At 36.6% G+C, this 12,499-nt stretch overlaps 1 protein-coding gene across 6 annotated transcripts; it reads left to right on the top strand.

The window, feature by feature from the left end:
• The first annotated feature begins 2,412 nt into the window (after nt 1–2,412).
• On the top strand, nt 2,413–12,272 carry LOC107721197 (serine/arginine-rich splicing factor 3-like). 6 transcript variants are annotated; one of them, XM_016529088.1, is made up of 7 exons: nt 2,413–3,444; nt 7,697–7,742; nt 7,884–8,094; nt 10,157–10,291; nt 11,472–11,510; nt 11,698–11,784; nt 11,869–12,270. In XM_016529088.1, exons 1-7 carry the CDS (start codon nt 3,406–3,408, stop codon nt 11,894–11,896), a joined length of 585 nt encoding a protein of 194 aa, XP_016384574.1. In that variant the 5' UTR covers nt 2,413–3,405; the 3' UTR covers nt 11,897–12,270. The 6 variants fall into 6 exon arrangements, 4 of the variants coding, with proteins under 4 accessions (XP_016384574.1, XP_016384575.1, XP_016384572.1 ...); XR_001637689.1 differs by lacking the exons at nt 2,413–3,444; nt 11,869–12,270 and adding exons at nt 6,975–7,171; nt 10,677–11,082 and having other exon boundaries at nt 11,450–11,510; nt 11,698–11,752; XR_001637688.1 differs by lacking the exons at nt 2,413–3,444; nt 11,869–12,270 and adding exons at nt 6,975–7,171; nt 10,677–11,082 and having other exon boundaries at nt 11,698–11,736.
• Nucleotides 12,273–12,499: the final 227 nt, after the last annotated feature.

Below are 12,499 nucleotides of genomic sequence, written 5' to 3'. Positions count from 1 at the left end.
AATGAGACTAAAGGGGGAGGAGTAAACGCGGGGGGAGGGCAGTGTAGTGTAAAAATTAAGGGCAGGCCTTGGAAACTGTCCACAAAGTAACACAATGTTCCGGCTCTACTGTAGCTCGCGCTGATGAGAACACAGTGTCCTAGTAGACACCCTGACCCGTAACCCGTTGTGTGCTGACTGAACAGCTCAAGTTAAGAACAGCATGTGCAACCACACAGTCAGAGCACAGCGATATGCGGAAAGAACAATACGACTAAACGTGGAAGTTTAAAATGATAGAATGCATTGAAAAAAAAATCTTGTTGTGGTAAAATTGACAGCTGAGAGAAACTTACGGTAGACGTTTGGATGGTATAACCAATATAATAACACACAGGTGACACAACAGAAAAGCACATGATGAATTAATGTTCATCACAATGATATCCGCTTATCATGCGTACTATATATACTGTATATATATATATACACGTATATATACTGTATGTATATATAGCCTTATATATATATATATATATATAACTGGTTACAGAATCATTACAAACTTTATTATTTCAATAAAATATTAACAAATGTGAAGTCTCATGCTGGGACCTCTGGGAAAGTTCTTTTACTGTAATTTTAACAACACTTTACTATAAATGTTCCTGTTTTGTAAGTCCTATGTACATGGATTGTTTTGTTGAATGTAATATAGATTTTCACCATAAAACATATGCTAATAGTTTTTGCTTCCATATATTTTATATAGTATTTTACAGTAACATTGCATTTATTGTCTGTTAAATCTGTTTTTTTATTATTGTAAGGTAACTTACAGTTAACAGGTTTTACTGTACCGTTTTTATTTATTTTTTCAGTTAAAACCAAAACAAATTATTCTGTAAAGAAATGTTTTCTGTTTAAGATCATGCATTGTCTATTCTGTTAGAAATTTCTAATACTAGACATTTAAAGCTGAACAGTATCTTCAATAAATTAGTGTTTTAATATCTTATTTGATTATTTACATTTCATTTCTACACAGAATAATTCCATGTCATGATGATATGTTGAAATCAAATCCATCCTTTCAAGTTAGCATGCCAAATGCTGAATAACATCAACACTGGCAACATGTTATCTGCCTCAAAGGCCTCTATAGAACTGTTACAAAATGTCCCTGGCTCATTCATAGAGCAACAAAAGGTGTCAGCAGGAACACAATAGGTGCCATGCATGATTGTCTGAATTTAAAGGGATTGATTTCCCTTTTCAAGCCATATATTTTTTTAAATAATTTCAGTTAAACCAGGAACATGATGTGATTGAAAGATAAGCTCTGTTTAAGAGGTTCAGGTTATTAAAGATTTTGTGCAGATACAATATCAGAGATAGATAAATGTTGTTTAGTTCATTTATTTGATTGATTTGATTGAGACAAACATTTTCAAATGTGCCCAAAATGTAATGAACTGAAATCATAGATCTCTAATATGTCAACAGGCCTGCAGCTTTTCCAGGATTATCTAGGCATTGAAGTACTCAAGCAGGGAAGAAAGTAGAACAAAATGCTACCTCATTTTGGTATCTTAGCAGCAGGAATCTGCAACAGAGCATATAATGTGAAACTGATCAGTGTGGATGGCACAAGCAAACAAGTGGGGGGCATTCAAGGATAAGGATTCAGACCAATATGTCACTGCCAGCAAGGTTCAAGTGGGGACACTCCGAGTAAACTTGTCTGACCTTTTTCCTGTTTGTGTTTTCTGATCATATAATCTATCGGATAAAATCACTCAGTTCATTTTTATTCTTAATCAATATTTAGTTGTTGTTGTTGTTTTTCTTACAATTCTGACATGAAAATGAAATGTAGAAAAATAAAAACACTTGTGGTTATGTTTTTTAATTTACAGACATCAGCTGTTAAAGAAATTCTTATATAGACATTATTACTGAGGGCTTTGTGGTGATGACATTCAGAATATGATGGTTTTCTTCTATCAAAAGATGAACAGCCCATTAATCTAGGTCAGGGGTCTCCAAACTCGGTCCTGGAGGGCCGGTGTCCTGCAGAGTTTAGCTCCAACTTGCCTCAACACACATGAAACTGTTATTTCAGAACAATTCACTCCAGTTGTTACTAACAAAACGAACAAATTAGTCATTAACAGTTATAGCTTTACTGACAACAGGGTTCTAAAGAACTTTAATATATGTACCTCATTAATGTACTGAAGTAATATTTTTAGGTTTAGATCTATAAAGATCTGTGGTTTGTGGTTTATTAACCACTGAATAGAAGTTTGACTCATCTGTCAATTTGAAAATAAAAAAAAGAAAATAAAATGCATTTACAGAGCAATTAATGAATTAATGGATCATCACAACCTGTCACTTAATTCCTAGTATCTTTGCAGTATTCAGATTTTAATTTTTAGCATATAGGTGAAATATTGGACGCTTCCTAATTTGCATACAATAAATCATGTTTAATATGTGAGATTTAAATTAGCTACTAAACAATTTGTGCGCAAACATTCTCAAAAAAGGTGCATGGAAAATAGTATGCTGTAATATCAGAAACCTCCACAATTTAATAATGTGGTAATATGTCCAAAATATGTATACAGTTTCTACATAGCCTACACAAAGGTATAGGTATATGCACTTATATGCACTTTTCCATCATCCGCAGGGCAGTTTTAAAAGAAATATCATGCTTTAAGATAAACTTATATAAAATGTCATAGTAGATTATTTAGATTAGATCTAATTACTAGATTATTTCTCAAAACACAGTGATTCACCAAACATTAACAGATGCATATAAAGGATATGAATAATCTGTTTTGTAATGCAAAACACTCAATTGTTGCAATGTTTTTTTTTTTTTCACATAATTCCTATTTTGTCATATAATCTACAAATTACGTAGATGACAGTCCATACAAGGTTCTACATGTATTTTCATCTTCCAGCAGTAGAAACATAAGAAGCATTTATGGTCACAGCCTAATGGTATCCAAATGTTACATATTTTCAGATAGGACATGAGGATTGTGGATGGAAACGACTGAAAGGAATAGCATGCAATAAGGAGTGATTATAGGAGTATCACCTTGTCGCCAAATAATGTCGATTTTTTTTTTGGTTACAATCCTGCTCGTTTTTCCACTGGTTTCTCAGTTCAGTAGGTCCGCGCGTCAAGAACTAAATGTTCTAGTTCACAGTGGCACGTGTGGTAGAGACTCTGTTGACTGACTCATCGGCACAACGGAGGTAAGAAGTGGTACTGAACTTGACAAACATGGTCTCGCGCTCACGCGTCGTCTGTTTTTTAGCCTGCAGCTTAAGTACATTTAATACAAACGTCTGGGAAGTGGAATAACATGGCATGTGTCAGTGTCTTTATTCGCCTGAATGCACGGACCTCCTTTTTGGCATTGGAAAGAGCGAGAGGTAATGGTGGTCTGTTATAACCAGCAGGTACATAGAACCACATTTATGGCGCCAATAACAGGAAACTGTAGGCTATAACTTAGAAATGTGATGTGTTTCATTAAGAGTAACAAAGAACTGAAAGAAAACTATACTAATTGCATGTCCTAACAGAAGTAGTTTCAAGCTGTAAAATGATTAACATTTTATGTAAGCTTTTTTGTTTTTGATTTCTTTGATGAATGTAAGTGGTGTCCAGAGCTTTAAAATAAAATACAGTTGTTTTTGTGCTTTTAATAAAATTTTCTTTACATTTTGCCATGTTCAGTCTTGTCACAGCTGATATTGCTTCTGGTTCATTTAACACATAGGAAATGGAAGGCCAAGTGCAGGCATTGCTTTGTGGGATACAGTATTCTGCACAGTGTGCTTTATTGCATATTTTGGTAAATGTAGTATGTCATATGGGTATTCCATGAATGTAAAAGTGCTATTCTGCAAACTATACATAGAAATAGCATGATTACTACTAGACAAAAGTTTGGAACAATTAAGATATTTTAAATGTTTTTGAAAGAAGTCTCTTATGCATACCAAAGCTGCATTTATTTGATCAAAAATACAGTAAAAACAGTAAGATTGTGACCTATTAATATTAAAAAATCAGCTTTGCCGTCACAGGAATAAATTACATTGTAAAATAATTAATAAAATAAAAAAATAAATTTTAATTACATTTTACAATATTACTGATTTACTGTATTTTTTGATAAAAATAAATACAGCCTTGGTGAGCATGAGAGACTTGTTTCAAAAACATAAAAAAGCATTAATTATTTCAAAATTTTGACTGGAATGCTTTTCCAAAGATCGCAACCTCCATTTAAAAAACCTATCCTCCAAAGATGTCAGAAAACCCGAAACAAATAACTGTTTGGCAGAAAGCATATCAAAGTCGTCTGACTAAGCAATAGCTGCAGACGGTCATGCAGTTTTTTTCTCACGACACCTTTTTCAGTAATCTGTCAGGTAGTAGGGACATTTGCAGCATGCTAAACAATCTCTTTTAAGGGGGAAAAATACTTCCAATACCAAACAAGTTAGTACTTGCTGTTTTGCACTATAGTTTAAATACAGTATAAGAAAATCAGATGAGAAAAACCACAATTCAATCAAAATTGTGAAGTTTATCAATGTAAGTCAATGTGAGATTTTTGAAATGCAATCTTAAATATGTTAAAATGTTCTCACAAAGATTTATAAAAGCTAACCTGATTTGCTACATACAATGCATGTTTGCAAATTAGTCCAAGATAACATTTAACATATTAGAATGTAAAGTTCTTATGATTATGTCTTATGTCTTTTTTGAGTGCCACTAAAATGTATAGAAATATCCACTAATTGTAAGATGTATGAACTTTACATTAAATGTATTAAAAAATTACTTTCCATTTATTCTATGTAATTTAGTATCAATGTCATTGCATTGTGTGTGAGTCTAAGTAACTTATCAAGAGTTAGATAAAGCCAAACGAACCACAAAAAGTGTGTGTGTGTGTGTGTGTGTGCTTCAGTGCGTAAGTATATCTTGCTTTTATGGAGTGAGAGGGCGGGTTCATGCAGGCTAACCAGTCATCAGGAAGCAAAACAGAACAGAATGTGCGGTACTAATCTGGGAGGAAAAACACATTCTGTGCCGTGTGTGGTAACATAAATTCACATTGTCTTGCATACAAATAACCTACACATGGAACATAAGAATGAGGGAAATATATATTGGTTTCTCAAAGGGATGCTTTTTGTTTAGATATTACATAAGAAAACAGCAATGAATATAAATGACAAAACCCCAGAAGAGTTGGAGTATGATAAGGGTGAGGTAGATGTAAACATGCATACTTACTGACCTGCCCAGTGAGGCAAAAAAGCCAGTCAAAATAAAGACAGTCAGCGAAATGCTCTTTATTTGAATAAAAGGTATGTGTTACATAACTCCCCCAGTTTTTGCTTAACCCCTTAACTGTCACCCCCCATTTTTTAAAATAGGCATGCAGGTGCACTATCCACTTAAACTGTTGTAATTTATGAACACTTTGGAATACAGACATAAGGTTGGTCTCTTTTTAAAGAAGAAAAAAAGCAGATTATCGCAAAAGTGGAATGTTTTCAAAAAAATTAAAGTATCAAAAAGTTATTGTAGTTTAAATTTACTGTAAAGAAAATGCACTATATTAATTTTATTTTATATATAATAAATATTTTACATAACAGGTTTTACTCTAAAATTGGTATAAAATTAAAGCCTTATGTCTAAATAAGTTATGTTCCAAATTTGAAGTTGATATGAAAAAAATTGAGGTTCCTGTGAGATTTTATTTAGGGTGATATACCACAAACAGCCACCGGGTGACACCCAAACTCCATTTAATTTTTTAAAATGCATTTTTCTGTCACAAATGTCTAGATTGCTCTATCAATATTACTTCTATCTCAAAATAACCACCAAATATGGAATCCTGAGACTCAGACCTTTCCAATGATATGTTTTTTGTCAAGATTATAAAAAAGTTTGATTCTAAAAGACCGTAATGCATTTTGTAATATGACACTTGACACTGCCCACTAAGGGGGAGGAGACCGCCAAAATATTTTAAAGTACCATTTCCATGGTAATGCAATGTCCGATTTCAAAATGGGTTTCACAGAATGAATCTTGGGCTTCTAATCTTTCAAATAATATATGATTTATGATGATTACTAAAAGACTTGATAGAGAAAAAGGACAACAAAAAAAGGTGGGACGGTGACAGTTAAGGGGTTCCAAAACCAGGGCTGAACTATTGCCCCCAAGATTTAGCCTAAATGAGTTGCTGAGGGTCTGACACCTCTACCTCTGACACCTTATTTTGCTAATCAAAGGGGTTATAATATTGCACATATTACATCTCATATCACCAAAAGTAACACACAAAATAATAATAATAATAATTTAATTTTTTTTAAAAAGATATATTTGAATTTCATTCAATTTTTTTATTTCCAAAACAATATGTGATGATTTTGATCATATACACTGTACATATAAAATATTACAGAGAAACATCAAAATAAGTATAGCCTACATACCTATATATTCTAAAACAAGTATTGAACATATGAATATAAATATATAATTAATTTGTTAATGTTAACAACTAATGAAAACAATGTTGAGTATTCTCCGAAGTAGTTCTGAGATAGCTTCATTCATTATAACGTATAAAGAACGAAAAGGTAAGGTGTGTTATTTATAACTGTGCTGGGCCTATTCGTCAGAATTCATCCTTTAGACCAGGGGTAGGCAAAGTTCGGTCCTAGAGAGCTGCAGTCCTGCAGAGTTCAGCTCCAACCCTAATCAGACACACCTGAACAAGCTAATCAATGTCTTCAGGATTACTAAGGCTATAGGCAGGTGAGTTTTTTTTCAGGGTTGGAGCTGAACTCTGCAGGACTGCGGCTCTGTAGGACCGAACTTGCCTACCCCTGCTTTAGACACTGTGATGTGAACTATTAAAACATTTGCAGCCTTCAAATACCGTTGTCGCAGGTGTGCGATGGCTGTTTCTGAGCAGAAATGTTGCACTTCGATATTGTTAGGCCTAAAAGAGCTTTTCTTTCGACGTCCGTGTTCTTGGCGATAACCGGAAGTGCTTTACATTTAGATTGGCTCGCGAGGCACCGCAGTCACTATTGGTCAGCCGCAGTGGTGAGTTTTCGATTTTGCTAGCGCAAATAAAGCAGATTTACCGGTAAGAAAAACTAAACCTCCGTTATTTAATAACTGTATAAAGTGCACGTAAATTATAAAATAGTCAAATTTTCCCATTTAAATCACTGTTCTTGCTCGGTTGAAGTGTGTAGGCCTGTTCAAGCTAAGTTAGCCTGTTAGCTTGGTACATACGTTTAGTGTGTAACAAATCCATTCGTATTACGTTTAATTAGACTTTGATTATTAAAACATTGTTGTTCTATAAATAATTTTACTGTCGCTTGTATGTTTGTAGCTTACCTATAAAGACGCTTTTAATGCGTTTTATAAATCCTTTTAGTAATCCAGTGTTACATGCTGGTGTTTTCATTGGTTCCAAAATCAGTTTTCAACCTCTTTAGTGACGATTTTGATCGTTACATATTGCATCTTTTAAACGTAACACAACTGACACGTTAGGCTTCTATCATCCAGTTTAATTGGATATTCAAAGCCTCTGTGCTTATGTTTAATTTCTTGCAGCATTTTAGGTGTGCAGCTGAGTTTGGGGTTGGTGAAGATATGGGAGGCAAGTCTTTATTACTCTCTTCTAACATCCACTCCAGCTATGATACATTTTAGTGTGCTAGAAGAGGTGGGATAGACATATGGCACCTAAAAATACAGAGTGATGATGAAACTAAACTTTTTTTTTTTTTCTTCTCTACAGACCCTTCCCTAAGCCGGGACTGCCCACTGGATTGTAAGGTCTATGTTGGCAATTTGGGCAACAGTGGTAACAAAACTGAGTTGGAGAGAGCATTTGGCTATTATGGTCCCCTGAGGAGCGTGTGGGTGGCAAGAAATCCTCCCGGCTTTGCTTTTGTGGAGTTTGAGGACCCCAGAGATGCAACTGATGCTGTGAGGGAGCTTGACGGAAGGTAAGAACATCTATTTCAATTTAGTCCTCTGAAACTGCCATTGTCCTGCAGATTAGATTATTCTGGTTAAGCAAAGGATTTCAGAATTGAATCTTGTGTGTTTGAAGGAAACTATTCAAATGTACATAGTTGTTCCAGGGTTATTATTGTAAGCTAAGACTATAAAAATAATTTTAATTACTTGAGATATTGGTGAAGTGAAAAAAGTTTAAGTGACATGTAGCCAAGTATGATATCCTAGTAGTGAACACACACACCATGAACACACACCCGGAGCAGTGGGCAGTAGGGCTGAACGATAAATCGCATGCAAAATTTAATGCGCATCTTGTCAGTAAAGCCGGTTCTGTAATCAGCGGTAAATCTCCATCATGGGCAGCCATTTTTTGCTGTGACGCCCGGGGAGCAGTTGGGGGTTCGGTGCCTTGCTCAAGGGTCTCACCTCGTCATCGTATGAAGGTGGAAGAGAGCGCTGGTCATTCACTCCCCCCACCTACAATCCCGAGACTTGAACCCGCAAGCTTTGGGTCACAAGTCCCACGCTCTAACCATTAGGCCATGAAGCTAGTTGCCAGGCAACATTTGATCAATTTTAGTGTCCTAGAAGAGATTATACAACATAGGCATACAACACTTAATACAGAGCAATGATAATATTGCTTGAAATTAAATAATTAAAACTAAATAAAAAAATTTAATATACATTGGCTGCATGTACACTTGGCATTAACATCTGTACCCCGGATGTCGTCCACATACACATTGAAAAGACAAGTGTAAACGCGCTTCTAATCGGAATGTTATCCGATCAGTGTGTCCTGGTCCTGAGGTAGTCTAGGACACCTTGTGATCGGATCTCAGGGTAATGTAAACGCAATCCAGCCATCATGTCTGTATTCGCAGGTCAACAACACGCAAAACCCCGCCCCCCTCTCTCCCGAACTGTCAGAAGATAGATGGAGGACACCAGGCCGTAGAGCGCTAGTGAGACTCGCACACTTAACACTGTGTCTACACCGGATGTGACAGTTGTCACACCGTGCCGCAACAGCTTGAGGCTGTCTACACTGGACGCGATAAAGCGACCATTGCGAATTATTTTAACTTTGTGTCAGTCATAAATAGAAAGAGGCAACAGTTTACTGTCGGGGATTTGTCGTGTCGTGCCACATCCAGTGTAGACCGCATTACTGATTATAATGGGTTCTATAGTATTTTGTTGTGGCGCACCGCGCTATTCGCGTCCGGTGTAGGCACGGTGTAAGACTTATGTAAATATTGCGCGGGAATGAGAGATCTGATCGGTTATCCAGGTAGAAAAGTCACTTGATGTTGCCAAGTGTAAATGCACCGTGTCCTGATTGACTGATGAGCCGATCGCATGTTAATGCCAAGTGTAAACGCAGCCATTGTTTATGCTATTAAAGGGGTAATGTGATGTTGCTAAAAAGAACATTATTTGGTGTAATGAAATGTTTATGTGGTTTAAGGTTCAAAAAACATTATTTTCCACATACTGTACATTATTGTTTCTCCTCTATGCCCCGCCTTTCTTAAACGCGTCGATTTTTACGAAGCTCGTCGGTCTGAAAAGCGAGGTGTGCTCTGATTGGCCAGCTATCCAGTGTGTTGTGACGAAGGAGCGTCCGGCGGGCTTGCGGCAACCACATGTGACAACCCCGGGCTGGACTCCACTTTGTCCACGGTGAAAGCCGATCCACAGCGTGAAGTTTATATATTTCATTAGCGACCAGCACGGAATCAGCTCCAGGCAAACACTCCAAAGAGAAAGGAAAAATTGACCTAGAGCTTGTAACACTCCAAAGAGAAAGGAAAAATGCACCAAGAGCTTGAAACACTCCAAAGAGAAAGGAAAAATTGACCTAGAGCTTGTAACACTCCAAAGAGAAAGGAAAAATTGAAATCGCATCATATGACCCCTTTAAAAAAAGTCATCAGTATAATGCAGCTATTTGTTACTTTGTTAACTCAGTGTTTGTACTGTATGATGTAGAAATGTGACATGCTCTTTCTGTAAAATATTTTTATTTGTCTGCTTCAGAACACTGTGTGGTTGTCGAGTGAGAGTTGAAATGTCCAGTGGTGAAAAACGGTCAAGGTATCGAGGACCACCCCCTTCTTGGAATCGTCGCCCTCGTGATGATTATAGACGCCGCAGCCCACCCCCTAGACGGCGGTAAGGTTTCTTTTTCTGCTCTCAAACAAGGCTAGATGTCTTAAAAACCCTTTCACCTCAAGCTTAGTTATGGGCAGAATGATGAGCCTAGGTGTGGAGACTGATAAAACCAGCATCTTTTCATAAATTCAGGCAAGCTGTTCGAAAACCTTCCCCGTGCTGTCCTTGCACTGATCAGTTTTCAGCTTTTGGATTGGTTAGCCAATGCTTCATTCCCCTCTACCGATGTTCTCTATTCTAAATGAGTGCATTGAGTTTTTGCTCAGGAATATTCATTATAATTGAATTGTAGTTACAGATTTCCGAAGAATCTTCTCATTGTTTGGGTTTTATGTCATTTTTCTATTTATATTAATGAAGCTGACCACCCCACCCCCCCTTTCAGAGACATCACCAAGCCTCTACTCATCTTCCTCTGAGTCAGTCAACTAGCCCTCTTTCAGCATCATGTGACCAGCGTACACCAATCAGCTCACATGATCCAAGCATGGCCACCAGCCCATTGGTTCCTGAGCATGCCTCTCTCAGGCTCCTTCACCTCCTCCAACGTTAACCTGATCGGCAAAACCAACCACGCCACACTTACAACCAATCAACGGGTCTTATGCCCCTCCCCAAATGTCTACATGACAACATATCCTCAGCAGTCCTCATCTAGCTGACATCTTCAGCCACCTACTGTATAGCTGTTAACATCTAGCAACCATCTGGCAAAATCTCCCCGCAAATTACACCCTCCTGACAAGCACTCAGCTTCACTGCATCATAACTAGCTTGTTGAAAACAAAATAGTAAGTTAATGCCTTTTCCTCCCGCTTAATGACATTGAAATTTGTTTATTTGGTGGTTTTGAGGTATAACCTTTTTCCTGATGTTAATATGTATAATACGATATCTAAAGAGTGACTTTTTTTTTTTTTGTGTAAATCAAAACAATACATTTATATCCCTCTGTGTTTCAGTAGTTTTCATACTGAAACCTTTTTGAATCTGGAATCTGGAACAGGCACTTCTGATAGTTGTTTTGAAAAATGTTGACCCATATTGGGCTTCATAAAAACTTAATTGAAGGCCAATTGGTATCAACTCCAAAAACTATTGCGTGACGCTTCATGCATCATGAATATTTTTTGGCCATATTGACCCCTGACTTGTCAGTATTTCTTGCATCTGCATATAGGTCTCCTAGGAGGCGGAGCTTTAGTCGTAGTCGGAGCAGGTGAGTTGCTTAAATGTTTTTATAACCCTTCTGCAACTAATGTCAACACCATAACCACGTTTCCATTTTTAATTATGGCTATTCTTATGGATATAAACTAACTTTGCATCTCATCTATCAGCTCCTTAGTAATGAGATAACTATAACATATATTCTTGCTATATTCGTGTTTACTTGACTTTTATAGGTCCCTTTCCAGAGAGAGGAGAAGAGAGAGGTCTTTGTCCCGCGATAGAAACTATAAACCTTCAAAGTCTTTCTCAAGATCACGCAGGTAGGTTTACACTTGTGAGTAGTTGTGTAATGGCACAGCTAGAGTATTTACATTTATGCTGACGTAATTTGTCTTTCTTTTCAGTCGTTCACGTTCCAATGGTCGGAAGTGAGAAATGTTCAAGGCCAGCCTCATCAGAGAAAGCATGTCTGTGCGCTTCTCCTCAACAGACCAGGATGATTGGAAACAGTGATGGATTTTTTTTTTTTTGCCCCCAGTGTTTTTAAAATGTATCTTCCCCATAGTGTTCTGACTATCCTTTTTTACTTAAGATATCTGTGCTTAATGGGTAGCAATGGTTTCATCCTGCCTAAATGCCTGAATGTAATTTTATGCTCTTTGGGCAGTGAAAAGTTCTGAATGGAATGTCTGAACTCATGTCTGACTTAGATGGTCATTTGTGACCAGTTTTGTATGCTTTTTTTGTTTGTACTTCCATTAAAAGAAGTTCCTTATGAATTCACTGTATGACTTTTCTCTACAGTTCACACTGATTAGCTGTTCAGATGTTACTTGCAGTAAAGAGTTTGGTAACCCTTTTGCTATAAGGTTAAATTCATTATCACATGTATTGATATTGGGTATCATGAACTAGCAGTTATGATATAGGTTATGATCATTTTCTTCATGTACTAATGCATTATTTCAAGTTGAATAAACAATGTATTGTTAACAAACATGAATTAGTAATGAACGATAGATTTATGAATTAACT

This window comes from Sinocyclocheilus rhinocerous, unplaced genomic scaffold (assembly GCF_001515625.1).
Source record: "Sinocyclocheilus rhinocerous isolate Xijiao unplaced genomic scaffold, SAMN03320098_v1.1 scaffold2106, whole genome shotgun sequence".
Taxonomy (NCBI): Eukaryota; Metazoa; Chordata; class Actinopteri; order Cypriniformes; family Cyprinidae; genus Sinocyclocheilus; species Sinocyclocheilus rhinocerous.
The sequence above is the reverse complement of the archived record's forward strand: the minus strand, read 5'-3'. Positions and strand labels throughout refer to the sequence as shown.

Excerpts from the sequence above, each read along its gene's own strand:
- LOC107721197 (XM_016529086.1), top strand. The coding sequence starts at position 7,040 with ATGTTGCACTTCGATATTGTTAGGCCTAAAAGAGCTTTTCTTTCGACG. Across the intron at positions 7,172-7,696 it reads ACTATTGGTCAGCCGCAGTG|CATTTTAGGTGTGCAGCTGA; the intron begins GTGAGTTTTCGA and ends AATTTCTTGCAG. Across the intron at positions 11,511-11,697 it reads TTTAGTCGTAGTCGGAGCAG|GTCCCTTTCCAGAGAGAGGA; the intron begins GTGAGTTGCTTA and ends TGACTTTTATAG.